The 18884-nt window shown below is 40.8% G+C and overlaps 2 protein-coding genes across 4 annotated transcripts in view; one reads left to right on the top strand and one right to left on the bottom strand.

The window, feature by feature from the left end:
* Window positions 1–1983: 1983 nt before the first annotated feature.
* Window positions 1984–3528, bottom strand: LOC308078853 (eukaryotic peptide chain release factor GTP-binding subunit ERF3A-like; the record flags this gene model as incomplete). Its single annotated transcript, XM_080420197.1, has 1 exon — window positions 1984–3528. One exon carries the CDS (start codon window positions 3526–3528, stop codon window positions 1984–1986), a length of 1545 nt encoding a protein of 514 aa, XP_080276323.1.
* A 2192-nt stretch (window positions 3529–5720) lies between these two features.
* Window positions 5721–18884, top strand: part of tsc1b (TSC complex subunit 1b) — a 40780-nt gene continuing 27616 nt past the window's right edge. For all 3 annotated transcript variants that reach the window (XM_080419960.1, XM_080419959.1, XM_080419958.1), the window contains exons 1-8: window positions 5721–5783; window positions 9269–9471; window positions 10841–10944; window positions 16508–16660; window positions 16811–16955; window positions 17395–17549; window positions 17778–17851; window positions 17958–18136. In XM_080419960.1, the coding sequence (XP_080276086.1) occupies window positions 9363–9471; window positions 10841–10944; window positions 16508–16660; window positions 16811–16955; window positions 17395–17549; window positions 17778–17851; window positions 17958–18136 (919 nt within the window). In that variant the 5' untranslated portion in view covers window positions 5721–5783; window positions 9269–9362. The remainder of the gene's footprint in view (window positions 5784–9268; window positions 9472–10840; window positions 10945–16507; window positions 16661–16810; window positions 16956–17394; window positions 17550–17777; window positions 17852–17957; window positions 18137–18884) is intronic.

Below are 18884 nucleotides of genomic sequence, written 5' to 3'. Positions count from 1 at the left end.
TTTATAATAATCTTTATCGTAATTGTTTACATTAGAATAACATATTCCTGATTATGTTCTACAGTGCTTCTTCATTATAAAACATATGTGTTAATCAGAAAGAAACCTGTACCATATTCCAAGTCATCGCTATCAATCTTGTTTATATCTGAAAACAAACTACTGTAGGTAAAACATATTCTTACTGACACAAGCACTAAGGTTTTAGCCACAAGAGGGCAGAGGGACAGTGCGTTTGATTGCATACACACACTGTGTCCTGTGAAAAACATGAGATTGCAATTTTGTATAAAAATGGAGTGCTACTGTAACATTTATTGTTAAAAACCATTCATGAGCCGAATAATGTTTTGCAGTGTGCCGTTTATTGTATTGATTTTCAGAATGGAACCATTCTGTTCATTTTGTTTTATTTAAAATTTAATGTTTATGTCATTGTGTATAGTTGTATGCTGTATAAATTGCCCTTTGGCTGTATAAATATAGAAAGAACATATAACTGATTAACAAGTATGAAATAGCCTAGACGCATTTTGTTTATTTTACTTGAGAAGTGACCAGCACATCTACTATACTCTCCACCAAATGTGAACAACAGTCAAAAGAAGGAAACATTCTGTAGGATTGTAGCTACTTACTGATCAAATGATAATATACTATATGTAAAAGCAATAGGTTCACAGCAGTGGTATTCTGGTCTAATCATATGACAATAATGTGCACTATTAACAGACTAGTGAAAGGGTTTCTCTATAGCTAGCCTATATGAAACTGAGTTCCAATAAAATACACTCCGCAGAAGGCTGTTTTATCTCACAGTTTCAGATCACTTAATACTGGTCAGATGTGTTCATATCACAGGCAAAATCTGGTGAAAAAAAAAGTTTTACCGTGGTCTGAATAAATGTATGACTTAATTAATGTGCAAGATTGCATTGACAAATTACTTGTGCACGCTGGCAGTAGGCCAAGGAAATATAAAAACAAGTTATTTTTGATATACTGTTTTACTGGTATATTTTTCACAATACCCATTCCACTTAAATGTGTTTTTGACAACTTCTCTGAACACTATTAAACAATATTGTTATTCACGAGGGTCACCAAAATGACATAGGCACTGGAAAAGTATTTATTTATGTATTTTAGAATTTATAAATACATTTTCTGGCAACTTGTTGAGCGGTACTTCCATATTAATCTCTCAAGGGGCTGGGGGGCGCTGTTTTTCCTTTTTATTTGACGATGGGTTCCCAGATTGCTTCCATATACAGTAGACAAATACGGTCTATTGGTTGCAATGACAACAGGGCTACCAGAGGTTTTTCCTGAAAGACTACCAAAATCCTTAGAAAGATCCTTACAGAGGAAAATAACTCCGTATTTGGAAGTCAATAATGTTAGAGCTTCATTATGATGTCAATATGGCATCATCGACATGATGTGTGAGATGCACATTAAAGCCACGCCGTTATTAGTCTTGTTCTTTCCCAAATCACCCCTCAGTGCCATGCCATGAAAAAAGTTCTAGCAACTCCCGGTCCACATCTGTTTAGAGATAACTAATGCCATCTGTCATTTACATTGCTGAAAGCATAAAAAAGGAAATATAGCCCACTTTTAGAGTAGACTAGAATATGGCGGAAGAGGGGGCCGACCTGAAAATTGAGAGAGACATTTTTTGATCTCAATATGAGAAAGCATCAGACTCATACAAGTGTGAATGAAGTCTGTGGCAGAGACTTTATTCAAAGTGTACACCTTAAGAACCATTTAATGACTCACAGTCAAACAAGATGAATTACACAGTATTTTATTGCTTAAAAACAAGTTTCATTTTTCACAGAAGTGTTTTTAAGCTGGTCTTTGCCAGGCCGAGTGAAAGGAGCTGCCGTCGCTGTTGACAAGTTATTGCCGTGGTACCAATGAAGCCTCCGCCCCAAGCCCCCTTTTCTCACTGGGACTCCCGTGTGACTGCCCTCTTCAGTCCCTCTCAGGAACGAGCTTCAGTACTTTACCTCTGGCAATGGTCTTTCCTTCGTCCCGCAGAGTGAACCGCCCCATCTGGGGGAAGTCTTTGAAGGTCTCAAGGCAGATGATTCGTGCTGCTCGCAGACGAACGATGCACTCCTGGTCCTGTTTGACAAACCGTGGCCGCGTTTTGCTCTTCTCACCTGACTTCTTGTCCACTAGACAAATTAAGTTGGTGATCTGCACGTCTTCAACACAGGTGTGGATGTAAAGAACCGCATTGTAACCAGGGCAGATGATGGACTTGTGTTCAAGGATTTCAATGCGGGCATCAAAGGTGCGCCCTGCATGGCAAAGATTCTCAGGATTACACAGGATGAAGCCGGGTAAGATCTCGCTTTCCTCAATACCCCTCAGTCGGAGCCTGAGGTTCTCACCCGGGGTGGCCTGCTCTGTCTCCTCATCTTGTGGCATGTGGTGGAGGCTCAGCACCTCCACAACATGCTTGCTGTTGGGCATCATAATGAGCTGCTGTGCTTTACAGATGGAACCAGACTCCAGCTTCCCCAGAACTACAGTGCCCATATCCTTGTATTTGTCTAAAATGGGTAATCTAACCGGGCCGTCATTTGATCTATTGAAATCTGCCATACTGTCCAAGTATGGAATGAGTGGTAATCCTGTATACCAAGTGCACAGTTCAGCTGGTTCCTTGAGGTTAGCTCCAGTCAGACCAGAGCAGGGGATGAAGTAAATGTCTTTCTTGGGGTTGAAGCCCACCTTTTTTCTTAAAAATGGCAACAACTTCTCCTTACATTCCTCATACCTTTCATGGCTCCAGTTGACTGTAGGGTCGTCCATTTTGTTGATCAGGACAATGAGGTGCTTCACCCCAACCGTTTTGGCCAGGATGGCATGCTCCTGTGTCTGTCCCCCCTTCTCAAAGCCAGTCTCAAATTCACCTTTCCTGGCTGAGATCACCAGCACAGCCACATCGGCTTGTGATGCTTCTCCTATCATGTTGGGCACATAACTTTTGTGACCTGGAGCATCCAAGATGTTAAAGTGCTTTTTCTCTGTCTCAAAGTATGCCCGGCCCACCTCCACAGTCTTTCCTTTATCTCTCTCCTCTTGGTTAATGTCAAGAGCCCATGACAAATACCAGGATTCCCTGTTCTTCTCCTTGGCCTCCCTCTGATACTTCTCCAAGGTCCTCTCATCCACCATTCCTGTTAGATACATGATATGTCCGCCGATAGTGGACTTGCCAGCATCTACGTGTCCGATGAACACGACATTGACGTGCTCCTTCCTGGGAGCGTCGGGAGGGGTGGTCACCACTTTGGGTATTATAGGCACTTCTTCATACTCCATCCTCTCCATCGTCTCCATCATCCCTGGACCCCTGTCGCCACCGGACCCGTCTCTTGGCATAGCCTCATTTGACTCTGCCCATATCTGTTGCCATGTCTCATTGGGGACGAAGGGATTGGTGTCCACGTTGAGCGCCTGGAACGCAGACTCCAGCTCCTGAGGGGCGGGTTCTCTCAGGTCCATCGTGGTGGTGGTGTTTGTTCTTCTTGTTTGGAATCTCTTTCAATGTGTCTCTCAGTGCCCTTTCAGTCTCTCTCCGTCTCTGCAACACCTTAAATAGGCTGTCCAGAACTCTGGTCTGACATCACACACAACCCAAACCGTTGCTATGCCAACCACCAATCAATGTCATACAGTAGGCATTCTGTTGTCTAACCTCAATGTGTTGTCATGGCATCAGGGTAAACAAATCAGTCAGCTCCATATATGGGCACAAAAGGGGGAATTCACATATTTGGGCATATACTGCTGACATCAGGGATCTCTATATATGGGCATAAAGGGGACATGGACTGACATATACAGAGATCTCCATATATGGGCATAAAAGTATCAAGGACTGACAGATACAGATATCTCCATATATGGGCATGGAGGGGACAAGGACTGACATATACAGAGATCTCCATATATGGGCAAATCAGTCGGATTGGCGGTGCAACGTAGGTGTGAGGCCCGAACCTCTAGTACAATTAAACATTAATACTGATGCTCTGATTCACTGTTCCAAAACAAAACCAAAGATAATCAGATGGCTGTAGCACTATTAACCATGACAACATAACTCACTCACATTGAACTCTCTATAACTTTCTCTTGTAGTAGTTTCTTGTAGAATTAGCTTAGGTCACTGATATCGACTGTCTTTGTGCACCTTCTTCAATGTTGATTGAAGTTCAAAGTAGTTGCAATTCCATCAGTGATTCTCGCATGCCTTGCATACTGCGATTCTTGTATGGTTGTCTTCCAGCTCGTAATCTTTAAAACCGAACGATATAATTGCTGGAGTCAACATTTTCTTCCACCTGGCTTCCAGCAGCGACGGCAGCAAGCGTGTGTGTGTTGTCTGTTTGCTAATGGCAACAAGTGGAGCACAGGCACCACTACATTATGACACTGTCACTGACGGCTGGGATTTTTGACTAATAACATGAATAGTTGATGGGACACTTTTTAATATTTGGGCTTGCTGTAAGGTATTTAAAAAAAAACACCCACTTGCATTGAGAGTTATTTCTTCTTCTGACACCAGCAGGGGTAAAACAGCGAAACTACAGGCCATTAATATGAACTGTCACTTCCTATATAGACACAATTTCAAAGGTGGATGGTGGGCCCTTGGTCTTACCCCATACCCACAATTTTTATTAAGTTAAAAACAATAGCATAAACATTCACAATCATTTGCAGGAGAGAAACAGTCTTCATTATAAAATGTTCCTTTAAATTGTATACTAATGTGGATATTAGTGTGTAGTGTAGCCTAAGCATTATGCAGGGGACACCCTTATTCTTACCTGGACTTAGTTTGATCACATGATTAAACATGATAATTCTACCGTATTCATAACCTCCCATATTAACTACTTAAATTAGAGGTGTGTCCACCTTCCATTTCCTGCTCCCCATTGATTGTTTTAAGTAAAAGTATCAATACTGCAATGTAGAAATACTCTGTTACAAGTAAAAGTCAAAATTTACTTGAGTAAAAGTACAGAAAGTATTGGTATCAAAATGTACTTAAAGTACCAAAAGTAGAAAGTAGGCTACTCATTATGCAGAATGTCCCATTTCACAAGTTTTCAAATAAATTAATTTTAGGCCTACTGTACATAAATTGTATTAAAATCTTTTGAAAATAGCCGATCTACTAGCTCACAATGCATTGCATCGCGACGCATTTAGCCCCTTTCGGAAACATGTAGGCCTATACCTTTTTTTTTATTTGGGAGCCTTCCCAAATACAAAAAAGGTATACATGTTTCCGAAAGGGGCTACAATGCAATGTGAGCTTGTAAACCATCTATTTTCAAATGGCCGAAATGTAGGGCTGAAGTGGTTACTGTATGACATGTGCTGGGGCCTGCGCGCGCATTTCATTTTCTGGCCCAAAATATTTTCAGAAGGTTGGGTCCACAAATACATATTAATTTGGGGTTCCTTGACATTAAAATGTTTGAGAACCACTGGTTTCAACAACATTTAAACCCAAATAAGTAACTACACAAGCCCCAAAAAACGCAACCAAACCAATATTTACAAGCAGCTTTACAAAAAAACAAACCCAAAGTCGCTTATAATGAAAGGACATGGCAACACTGCTTGCGGGACTACTTTGCGTGCAGTCAGACGGTAGACGGCGGAGGAGCATCTCGGTGGGATGGAGCTGTGAGGTGTTCAAGATGGCGGCGCCCTGTGGAGTGCGGTTGCTCTAACAGGTAAACAGCTCCATTTATCTGCCACTTATCGTCTTTAATTTGATATAACGTAAGTATTAATGCATGTATGATGGTGTGCATCGCTGCAGAGCAGTCACGGGTGTCAAATGAATGATTTTTCTCTTCTACTACTCCTTGTTCCAGCTAACGTTAGCTGTCAACGACGATGAGACTGACCAGTGTTGCCATGTCCGCTTATTACAAGCGACTTTGGGCTTGTTTTTCTGTACAGTAGCTTGTAATAATTGGTCGTTAATTGTGGGCAGCAGTTTTTTTGGGACTTGTTTCTAAAGTGTACTTGCCTTTAGGTTTGTATCCACATTTTGTAATTATTATTTATACCAGTGGTTCTCAAACATTCTCATGAAAATGTTTTGTGCCACAGGGAGCATTTGTGGTGTTAGAATGTTTCAAAAAATCTACAAATGTTCCACATTTTATATCTAGAGTTTTTGAAAATAGCAGCTCTACAATCTCACAATGCGTCGCATCGCGTCATCAAATAGTGGATGCATGATACTGTATAGGTTTTTTTTGCGCTTGTTTTCCTAGACCCGGTTGCTTATTTCTCTCACAAACTCTGGCAACACTGAGACTGACTTGTTTTTTAGGGAAAAGACAGTTGATATCATCAGACTGACTCTGATTTCTAACATGTTAGTCGTTTATTTATTGTCCTTCAGCCACGGGGTCATAACGGCATGGATGTTGAACTATAGGAGTATAACGCAACAATAATGCCAGCAAAGATAATCGGATAAAGTATAAAGCGAACCCTGCCCATTGTTCTCTCAGGGTTGTTTACCAAGCCAGCAGTCAGTGGTCCATTCATACTGCTGAACACTGCTGTAGTTTTTTTTTATGGGAACAGGATAGGTGGGCACTAGGGACATCTGGGCACCTCGATGTAAAATTGGCTATTTAGTCCAAAATGTGTATGTGTATGTGTATATATATATATATATATATATATATATATATATATATATATATATATATATTAGAAAAATTGTCTAAAGTATACATGATTAAAACTGCTTAAACATTCGACAATTAATGTCTAATATTTCTACAATTGCTACAAAACCTGTACATTAGTCATTTTGGGGCATAAACAAGAAGTTGAAGGATAAAATTAAGACAAGACAGACAGACAGATAATGATGTACCATCCGTGCATGTACCGTCCGTGCATGTTCACATCATGTATACTTTACATTACATAAGACTATATTTCAGATATACATTTTTTTTAACATTTTGGACAAAATAGCCAATTTTTCTTCGAGGTGCCCAGATGTCCCTATAGTGCCCACCTGTCCTGTATCCCATAAGATGCTTGGAGCTGCAAAGTGCTACCCGTGCGCTCCACTAATTGCACATGATGTTTATATATGCACATGTTATTTTGATCGCCATGAGTCATTTTGCTTGTCGTTTCACCTTCTCCTGTGTGCGTCTCCATGCAGCTCTTGCACCTGTCTGCACTCTGCTGCTCACTGTAAAATTCCGATGATTAATTCGACTCTGAGAGAATCGACCCCCACGGCTTTTTATCATTATTATCATCATTATTGAACCTATAATAATTCTATCAAATATGCATGGGGCTTGACATTTTGCAGCAGGATCAGTAATGGTGTGCATTGACTTCATAATTATGACCTCAGTGACCCTCACCTACATTATGAAATGGACTGCCTTGTCAACATGACACATTCAGCCTAAAATTCAAAATATCTATATTTTTACTACCACTTTCAGAATGTTGCACTTAAGTTGTAAAAAAAAATAGGCATATATATAATATATATATATATTATAATGCTTTTTAAATGATTGAGCTGGCTGTTTTCATAATCTGAATGCATGAGAAAGGAGGCTGTGCGTAACAGCTTGTACACAGCCAAATGTAATTTCCAGTGTTTACATGGAAGTGCTTCGGCAGCATAAAGGTTCTTTGTGTCCCCCTGAGCGTTCCAGAGCTGCCAGGAGTGGCTGCTTGAGGTCACACGCAGGGTGGATCCTGTTTGTGTCACTGGACTGACTGACCATGTGTCCCCGCAAGACGCTCAAAGCTAGACAACATTCACATTGGCCTAAATCCACTTACAGTACATGTCCCCAACTATCAGCCCCATGACAGGGCAGTTAATTGATAACCTGGAAGACAATCGAGATGTGGCTTTCTGTGAACCAAGGCTATCTGAAGGCATTAGCGCCTTCTTGTTCTGATTCGTCATGACACACACACACACACACACACACACACACACACACACACACACACACACACACGCGCAAGTCAATCATTTCTTAATGTGTTGCTTACTGTCCAGAAAAGATAGTCTACACTAGATATTTTAGTATGTAAATATGAGAGCCTCATTGAGTTTATGCATCTGCTCCACTGAAATGATACACTGGTGCAAAACATTACAGGCTTTATCTCTCAGTGTCAGTGAACATGATTCTGTACGGTACAGAATCTATTATGATCATGCCTGTTTTGTCTTCATTAACCTGTTTGTCAGGGATTTTAAATTAAGTCTAGAACACTGGTGAGCTCTCGTCCACTGATTTGTTACTTACTATTGTTGAGCAATATGTTGTTGAGTCCCATATTCTTACCAGTCTATTAGGATTATTTATGCTTGTGTTTCAGCTGAACATTTGGAATGTAATTTTGGCTTCCTGTTACTTTGGTGAGCTGAGTCACTGTCTAGTCCAAGTGGTATCTCAGAAAACCTGCATAGAGTAACGTATTATGACCTATTAAGCCTTGTTAAACCTGTCCTACTGTAGATTCATTCTTTTAGAAGATGTATTTCCTCCCCCCTCAGAATTCAGATGGTAGACTTGTATGCAAGCAAAGTTTAGATTCAAGCCAGCACCATGGCAACTTTGAGGTCATAAAACATTTCTAAGAAATAGTTGCGCTTCTTGTGTGCCTGGTCTGGTGCTTTTTATCATCTTATCTCTTTGAACTTGGTGTTAAAAGCCTAATGAGCATGCTGTATAAAATAATATTTAGGTTTGGTTGGTTATCTTTTCTTGTCCTATGTCAAGTAAAAAGACAACAGAGCATAAATGTCATGTTTGCATGGAACGATGCATGTCTTATACTGACCGATTTGATATGGGTGGAGTAAATGGGGTTAGAGTTAGATATTCACTGTATGTCTTGGGCTTGTGAGGCAGAAGCACTTCATAAGGTTTCTGGTCCTGTACATACCTAGGAATTAGGGTCACCATGGTCCACTCAGTACATTTCTAGTAGGTACAGTACATCAATGGGAAAAGTTTGACTGTTGGTTGCATTTGTTCTGGACATGAGCAAAATCCCTAACAATGAGGGGAACAATGACTGAATTAACTGAACCGGACTGATGTTTTTGGATAAGGTTATGAACTAATATTTAAGTTTTATTGTATTAACGCTTGACTTGGCCTATTCTGTGAATGTGTCCCGGGGTTTTATGCAGCGGTGCCTGGAGACTGTAAAGGCGGGTGGCCCTGGGAGCCCTCCAGGCGGGCAGGGAGGGAAGTGCTGTGTGAGAGACCCCCAGTACTGCCACCATGGCCAGGGAGCAGCCCAATGTGGCAGACCTCCTCCCGCTTCTGGAAACCTCTGACCTCCGTCAACTAGAAGAGATCAGAGGCGTTATCAATGAGCACCTCAGCACTGGTAAGACAGTTCACCTGCAACGCCATTATGATTTTGTGATCCATGCGGTGCTTTTTGAGGAGTCGAGCATGTTGTATGTACTGTATGTGCCAATGTTTATTTACCACTTGTTTATGGTTATTCACACCACACTAACCGCCCTTTTCTGGATACAATACGCTGTCTAGAGTCCTTTTTCTGCTGAAAATGAAAAAAAAACAAAGGTGGGGCGGTCGCGCAATTCACTGAAACAGACTTCACTATAACTCTATGGAACTTAGTGAATATTGAGAACAACATTTTAAACTAAAAGGTGTGGTGGTAGTTACTCGTTGTAATCAAGATTGAGCAACTGTATGGCATCCTAAAATGCACCAATCCTTTATAGACCAGCTGCCAGTGATGAGAACTGCGGTCTCCATTTCTCCACCCTGCCTGTCAGCTCTGCTGCCCGGGCTCCGGCTGCTGCTTGTGTTGCCTGGAGCAGCTCATGCTGCAGCTGGACCACAACTCACATACCATATTAATTGCGATATATTAACAGGCCTGCCTTTAACAAAATTCAACTCCAGTCCATGGTGATTGTAGTGAATACAATGTAATTATATTGGGTAATAATTGGTTTAATATACAGTTTTGTTAGGCAGAAGAGGAGGAGAGACTTACATGAATACTTCTAAAAGTATTCATGTATGTTTCATTATAACTATTTTTAAAGTCCTCCCAAAGAATGTTGGCCTGAAAAACATAATTTGAATATATTTAGTAGTAGTAGTAGTAGTAGTAGTAGGAGATTAATGTAGTGGCTTCCATATCACAGGACTCCCAAGAATGCAAAAACTGATGTAATGATTTAGTACTAAACACTAAGCTAAACACTAACAAGCTAAACGCACTTCGATATTGTCAACCTCTGACAAAAGCTTACGATAGACTCCCCTTTAAAGGACAGTAACTAATCTAATGTCTAATTAAATAATTTCATTGTTTGAGGATACAACACTTAGGGACTTTAAATTGTTTTTTATTCCATTAAGCTTTGTCAGAGTAATGGAAGAACGTAAGGGGATTCATATGTGATTAGCTGTAGGCTAACTCTAGTGTAAAGGCCATTTTATGCTTTGTGCGACAAGTGTCGAACGATATGTCACCGTGTCATCGGCAGATGGTGTCGCGTACCTTACGGAAAAATGAATGGTGCCATAAGTATGACTTCATAAAATGTTGCAACTTTGATTGGTTGGGAAGACGAAGTAAGCCGTCAGCAAGTTGTAGACTGTATACTATGAATGCTCAAAACTCAGAATGTTGTGAGACACGTAGTATGACGTGGTGTGCGACACTTGACGCCCAAAGCATAAATTGCTCTTCATGTTCTTCTCTTCTGCAGAACGAGGGTCCATGCTGCTGAATGGCCTGGTGGACTACTTCTTGGAAACAAACTCGGCCCAGGCCATGCATATCCTCAGTTCCATCAGAGAGCCACATGATAAGGTGAGACCTTGTGTATTAAAGTTCTCAGTTTCCACAACGTCGTTTGGATTCCATGGAGGCCAGTGTGTGTTCTTCTAGGCTAAATCTTGGCTTTCTCTAAAGGATGATTTATGCATTGTTGCATGCTGATGTTCCACACAGAAAATGTCTCATATGTTGCGAGCTTGTAGATTTGCTATTTTCAGTGTGCAACGCACTGAACACAGCTCACAACCAAGTATAAATTCGACACATCCCTAATGTCACATCCTTATTTTAAGATGAAAGAGTATTTTAATTGATCAAACTAGCAATAGAATACATGTTGACATGTTGCATCTTCTATAAAACCCTAATGGTCTCCAATATTTCATAAAAGCAATGTTTATTGCCTCAATCTATGATTTCTGGTAGAACAACAGGAACAAAAGGTTTAGAATAATTATAACCGAAACATCCTCATTTTATATATTGTGATAATTGTTTAGGAAACAATGCTAGAGTGTGTGTGTGTGTGTGTGTGTGTGTGTGTGTGTGTGTGTGTGTGTGTGTGTGTGTGTGTGTGTGTGTGTGTGTGTGTGTGTGTGTGTGTGTGTGTGTGTGTGTGTGTGTGTGGCTCCTTTTTCGCTGTTTTACAAATCACTGATTGGGACTTGGCCTGACAAAACTTCTCAGTTTTATATTTTTTCTTTAACCCATTCAATCCGGGAAAGCATCTGTGTCATTTTAGATTTGAGCTATATATTTTAGCACATTGGTTCTCAAAGTGGGGTCCCCAGCAAAAGTACGGTAGTTAATATAGCATCACAATCATTTTCATCATTATTTTGTACTTTGGCTATTCAAAAATAGCGGATATACAAGCTCATTGCGTGTCACTACGCGCCGCACTATGAGCTTGTAGATCTGCTATTTTTGAAAAATTGTAACTCAAATTTTAACTCAAATCTTTGCTTCTGGGGGTCCCTGGAACAAGATATTTTGAGATGGGGGTCCGTGGCCAAATGCATATAATTTTGGGGGTCCTTCAGATGAAAAAGTTTGAGCACCACTGATATAGCAACATACGTTTTCAGAAAACTGTTAAGGATCTAGAAGACATTGTTGGAATCGGCCACAGATCTTAACTCATTGAGTGCCATTAACGTGTTTCACGTGTTTTAGAGCTATGGTGCAACGTGCCATTAACTCATTCACTGCCTAGAACGACTAAAACTACTTTTGTCCTTTAAGCCCCCTCTGCCAAGAACGACTAAAACGACTTTTAATTTTTTCAAAAAAAAAAATAATCTTTTTTTTCTTTTTTTTTTTTTTCTTATTTATTTATTTGTTTTTTAACCCAAAGACCAAGGAGATATGATTTGTTGAAGATCTAGACTCCCATCCACTTCCTTGTTAACTTAAAACTTAAACATTTTGTATCTCGGCTCCTGAGTACTTTTTTTTTTTAATTAAAGATCTCTGGCAGTGGGCAAACGCAAAAAAAAAAAGTTCTGGCAGTGAATGAGTTAACGTGTTTCACGTGTTTAAAAAAAAAAAAAAAAAATATATATATATATATATATATATATATATATATATATATATATATATATATATATATATATATATATATATATATATTTTGAGCCCAAGATATCATTATCTGAAGATTTGCAGCTCCATCCACTCCTTGTTTAACTTTAAAGGGATACTTCACTTTCGGCGGGGGGAAACATTTAAAAGATATATTAAAAATAAATGAAAAAAGTAATTCATGGCCCCCTCACGCATTAGAGTGTCCTACTAATGTGTGAGGGGGCCTTTATTTTGCCATAACTTCTTTCATTTTTTTTTTATATATATTTTTAATGTTTATTTTATGTGAAAGTGAAGTATCCCTTTAACTGAAAAAGGCTGTATCTCGCTTCCTAAGCACTTTTTTTTTACTTTGAAAAAATAAAAAAAATTAAAATCGTAATGGCCAGAAATAGATAATAATAAATAATTTTGGGCACTCAATGAGTTAATGGGTTAATCCCTGAGACCTCCTTATTGCCCCCCTCCTTTTAATGCCAAAGTGGGCGTTTCAGAGTGTTACATGAGCAGACACAGCCCCGGACCTCCCTGTGTGCACATGACCCTTCCCAGCCGCATGAATGTAGGCCCACATAATTTATTTCATGCATTTCATCCTATTTGGTGTATCTTCCTCGTGGTTTACCAGACCAATGAATGCACTATTGGTCACTCACATCTCCTCCCTCTAGAGCAGCAACTGAGCAACTGTACATTGCGCTCAGACACACACAGCTATCACTGAAACTAAACACAAAAACAATCCAAGATAAATGAGATGGATAACCTTAGATTCTGGCAGTAAATATCTGCGATGGGTCTCTGAATGAATATATGAGCTATCAACATTTATTCTTAAAACATATACAGTATGTCTAGGGGTGCAACAGTTAATCAAACGAATCGATTTAATCGTTTAAAATAATCGTTAATTTAATCAAATAATCGATTAGTGATTGATCCCTATTTTGGGTATTTGGGCATGTCATTGTAGAAAAGTAAAAAAAATAAAAATCTAAAATAGCTGTAGAAAAATAAAAATAGATAGTCCTGGCCCAACATATATCAGTGTTTGTCAATGTACATTCTTGTATGTGCAAGTATTCCAGAGACCAGGTGCAGGAGTCAGTCAATTTTTTTATTGAGTGAATAGATAGTGTAGAGCTTAGTCCTTGTTTGGGATCAAGCTGGGTTAATGTGGGACTGGACAAGTCACTTTGTATTGAAGCATGAGTCTGTGGCGGAATGCGCTCCTCATCCTCACTACCTCATCAGAAAAGGTATGGGAGGGATTCCATACGATAGCTTTGCCCTTCCTCCTCCTCCTCTCTGCAACCACCACCGGATGGTCCAGTTCAACTGCAATTACAGAACTAGACTTTCTCACCAACTTGTTCAGATTGCCAGCATGACAACACAAGGAAGGGGATTCTGGCTGCTACAGACTGGCAGAACATCTGCAGCAGCCTGTTGCGCATGTTAAAGTCCCTGAGCCGCCTCATGGAGAACAGCTTGCTTTGTCCCGTCCTGTAGAGAGCCTCTGTGTTGTCAGTCCAGTTTGTTGTTGTTCATATACAATACTCTCCAGAAACTTGTACTCTTGGTGTCCACCACCACCGCCACCTCCTCCCCTCGGTTGGTGATGGGAGTTTGGGGCATTTTGGTGCTCTGCCAGTAGTCCACCACCAACTCCTTGGTCTTTGAGTTGGTTGATGCCACCCCACCCTACGAAGCTCTGTACTCCTCCTCGTTGTCATCCATGATGCAGCTGACAGTAGAGGAGTCATCTAAGAACTTCTGTTGGTGGCACTTACTCGAGTTGAAGCGGAAGTCGAAGTTGTAGAGGGTGAACATGAAAGGTGACAGCATAATTCCTTGGGTAGAGCCGATGTTTCTCACCAGCACATCTGACACTGTCCACATCCAGTCATGCTGTTGCCTCTTGGAGTAGGGGCCGGGGGGAGGAAAGGTGTGGATGTGGCCACTGGTAAGTGCCCAGGCTGAGCTCATGGGGTTTGGGTGGCCGACTTGATTGAAAAACAGATTCAGCTTACTTGCACGTTCCAAGGTTCCCTTGGTGCCAAACGGCTTGTAGTCAGTTATCTTTCTAAAACCCCCAATCGCCCACCCACATTTCTCTTTTTGTAACCATTCTTGGCCACCCTCAGCTCCTTCTTCAGTCCCTTGCCATGAACGCCCTCTTCTTCCTGTTCAGCACAGCTTTCGTGTCTCCATTGATCCAGGGTTTGTTGTTGGGGAAGCACACAGTGTATCTTTTTGTTGGGAAAGATGCTCCCCTCACAGAACCTGATACAGTCCATGGGAGAGTCTTTTAACTCATTCACTGCCACAATTATTGCTGGCCGCGTTTGCCCACTGCCAGAGATTTTTCATCGAAAAAAAAAAGTACTCAGGAGCCGAGATACAGATTTTTTTAAGTTTTAAGTTAACAAGGAAGTGGATGGGAGTCTAGATCTTTAAACAATCATATCTCCTTGGTCTTTGGGTCAAATTTGAAACAAAAACAAAAAAAAAAAAAAAAATATATATATATATTTTTCAAAAAAAAAAAATTACGTTTTTTACGTCAGTGGCAGGATTGGTAAACGGGAGAAATTACGTCAATTACGTCAGTGGCAGTGAATGAGTTAATGTCCTCACCATGGATCCTCTCAAATAAATCCCAGTCAGTTGTCCAATAGCCTTCTCTCAGTTCATTCTCTACCAGCTCAGACTACTGCTGAACAGTCCTGGAGGTGGCGGGCTGCATTCTTAACATTGGTTTACAGCAGGTACAGGGTCTTAAGGGGAATGCCACTAATTTTCAACATTGAACTATGTCTTTAATACACCTTAGAGCTGTTGTGTGGAAATAAGAAAAACGTCCCCCACCCTTCTATGTTGCCTAGAACTGGATAATTGATTGAGGTCATGTGATCAGTGACAGTGACATACGCAGGGTGTACTTTTGGCTGAGGGGGCGGAACATTGAACATAGTTCAATGTTGAAAATGAGTGGTATTCCCCTTTAATCTCTCTTGTTTTACAAGTCACATACTGAGTGAAGTTTCTCAGTGTTTCTTTAATGATGTTAAAATCGCCAATGACTACTGCACATTGAATGTGCTGGGGTGTTGTGTCTGTAATCCAGCAACATTAGAGAGGATGACGTCATTTGCATGCACCGCTACCGTTGATGGCGGAACATAGACAATAACTTCTATGTTCGGTTGAGAGCAAATCTCTGCCAGGAGGCATGCCCCAATAATAATACTTGCTGTAATTCAGTAATGTCAAACTGCATCTCTCTCTCTCTTTCTCCTTGTGCATGAGTGTCATAGGGTATGTTGACATATTTAGTATGTTGGTGTTAATCAAAAGTGAGCTTTAACTGAATGGTGTTTCTCACCTGTGACTGTGTACATGTCTCTGTGTGCAGAACTGTGTGGAAGAGACAGACATAGCAATCTTTATAAACTTCACTGAGACTAACACTAACCATAATAATGTTGATGCAACTAAAAGCTTCGCCGAAAAATATTCCTTACTTTCATGCATGGATTATCAAGTTGCAATGTGAGTGTGGAGCCGGTTTGTGCTGGAAGCGGTGCATACACTGGATGCTTGCGCATTGATTGGCTAGTTACACTCCATAGTGTTGTGCCCACGTATCCCATAGCCTGGAGAGAAGGTGGTTCTACGATTATGAATTGACAATAACAACATGGTTGAAATAACATGGTTGACGCTGACCAATTTGAAAAGCTGCAACCAGCAAAGTAATTGTCTGCTTTTTGAAACGGCCTCAAAATGGTCTGCTGTTGAAAATTCTGTTCATTGTAATATTTCTCAAATGACTTGGGGACTGTAGTTTTAAAATAAACTCTATTCCTTTAATACCTACGTTATGCGGGCATTGTACATTGCTACAACCTTAATCTATAGCTGCACTTGTATCTGAAGCATCATCTAAATAAAAAATGTCAATATATAAATGTATCCCTCTCTTTCCTTTATTGATCCATAGCACCTTCTAGACAGGATGAACGAGTGTATGGCAAAACAGTCCTGCCGGCTGCCCACCCTCACGCTGCTGGGCCATGTAATCCGAAAGCAGCCGTCCTGGATCCACAAGATCGCCCGCTACCCTCTTCTGCTGTCGCTGCTCAAATGCCTCAAGGTATGACCTAGTCATGATAGGTTGGGTCTATAATGCATTATAATCGCATTTATAATGCATTATAATGTGGTTATTTTTAGCATTATTGTCATCAGTGTCTTGCCGAGTCTTATATCTCCACTGATGGCTTTCCTGTTCCATTGCTGTCAGACCGACACAGATGTAGTGGTCCTGATCACCGGACTGTTGGTGCTGATCACTCTACTCCCGATGATACCCCAGGCTGGAAAGCAACACCTGTGGGAGTTTTTTGACATCTTCGGCCGCCTGGCATCCTGGAACTTGAAGAATCCCGGTATGAAGTGTCCCTGAGTCACATGCTAAACATTTCACTTCATTTTGGATCTGGGTGTTAATGACTTAACAGTTTATTGCACGTCGGTATACTATGTCGCAAAATATTGTCACATTTTCTGTAACGTAAGTAAACTGTGCAATAGAGTGGGGATAGTAGAAAGGTATCAGAAAGTGAACTCCCAGGGTGGTGTTGAAGTAAAAAACTATGAAATAGAAAAGGGAACCAATAAAGACTTACTTCAAGCAAACTTACACAGAGCAGGTAAGTCGATTTAACAGTCATTAAAGCTGCTGTCTGGAACTTTGTCAGTGAATAACACGTATTTTGGTCAATATACATGGTAGAGTATGTTATATATGCAGTTTGTCATGCAAGATCCCTTTAAATAGTTGGAGGTCAAACATATTTTCTCTTTGATGTTTCTCACATCCCCCAGGGCATGTTTCAGAAGTGTACCTGATACATCTGCACGCCAGTGTCTACTCTCTTTTCCACCGCCTATATGGCATGTACCCCTGCAACTTTGTGTCCTACCTGCGCTCCCACTACAGCATGAAGGAAAACATGGAGACATTTGAGGAAGTTGTGAAGGTGGGGGTGAAATCATTTTTCCACCATTCTTGTTGGGGATGAAGGCTAATTTATACTTAGTTTCACGCCCCTTTTAATTGCACAAAGTCATGCATTTTCAACAGAAAAGAGTCAAACGTCACTTTTCTTTCCAGTTGAAATTACTTAAGTGAGGAACTGTAAAATTAGCCTTTACTGTTCACTTAGAATGGTTAACATAAACGCTCTCTCTCTACTCCCCATACATAGCCGATGCTTGAACATGTTCGTATACATCCAGAATTGGTGACAGGAACCAAGGATAATGAGCTTGACCCCACCAGGTAATTCCATAACCACACTAACCCTTTCAAATGAAGAGACAAGGCTTTCATTTAGCAAAGTGGCATTCTGTATGACATTGAGTGGTGGGCCTGTCTCCTAATGCAGGTGGAAAAAGTTTGAAATCCACGACATCGTTATCGAATGTGCCAAAGTGTCTCTAGATCCCAAGGAGGCCTCGTGTGAAGAGGGCTATGCTGCCATGCCTGAGAACTTTTACTCCCACCTCCAGCTCCGGCCCCAGGACTGCACATCCAGCCCCTACACAGACTTCCACAGTAGCTATGGTGAGGACACAACAGGACATACAGTATATCAAATAAAAGGCCATAGTGCTTCCCAGGTGTACTGTATAACTTATTCTTCATGACTACTAGACAAATTGTTGTCGGAAGATATACGACTGCAGTTGAGTGTAGCTTTAGAGGTTGACATTTTTTAAATCTTCAGATCTCACTCAAGACGCACAAGGAGATGATAGTTAATCTTAAATATCCAGTCTTGTGATGGGAATCAACACGCAGTGAATAACCCTTTGTGCAGTCAAAACAGGATGTGCATTTGCCTGGTTAGATGCAAGCGTTTTTACACTAACACTTATAACAGCGGTTCTCAAACTATAGGCCAAAGTGGGTTCGTATGAAGGTGCCGTTGGGGTGACGCTTTGGCAACTAAATTTTTTTTTTATTATCAAAGAGAAAAGTGCGGTTGTCGCGACCAACATGAAGAGGACGGCCACTCCTCATACACACACTCAGCTCCTCCTCCAAGCTCCAACCGAGAACAAGTAGCAGCACAAGACAACACACACAAGCCCTTGCAGAGGCTGAGGCACAGTGGCACACAAACTGATTTTAGCTGTTCATAAACAATTTAGTTAGGACTTATGTTCAATATGAGCGGGTGGGACAAATACATGGACCACGGGTCCATTTGGTTCCATCTGTACCTTCGCTGAGTTAAATTTAGATTGCGATGTAACATTACCAAGCGGGGAGATCATCTCACAGACAGACAACCAGACCAGTTACCAAC

The sequence above is a fragment of the Gymnoscopelus braueri genome (assembly GCF_963280865.1).
Source record: "Gymnoscopelus braueri genome assembly, chromosome: 22".
Taxonomy (NCBI): Eukaryota; Metazoa; Chordata; class Actinopteri; order Myctophiformes; family Myctophidae; genus Gymnoscopelus; species Gymnoscopelus braueri.
Note: the sequence above shows the minus strand (reverse complement) of the source record. Positions and strands in the feature narration are given on the sequence as shown.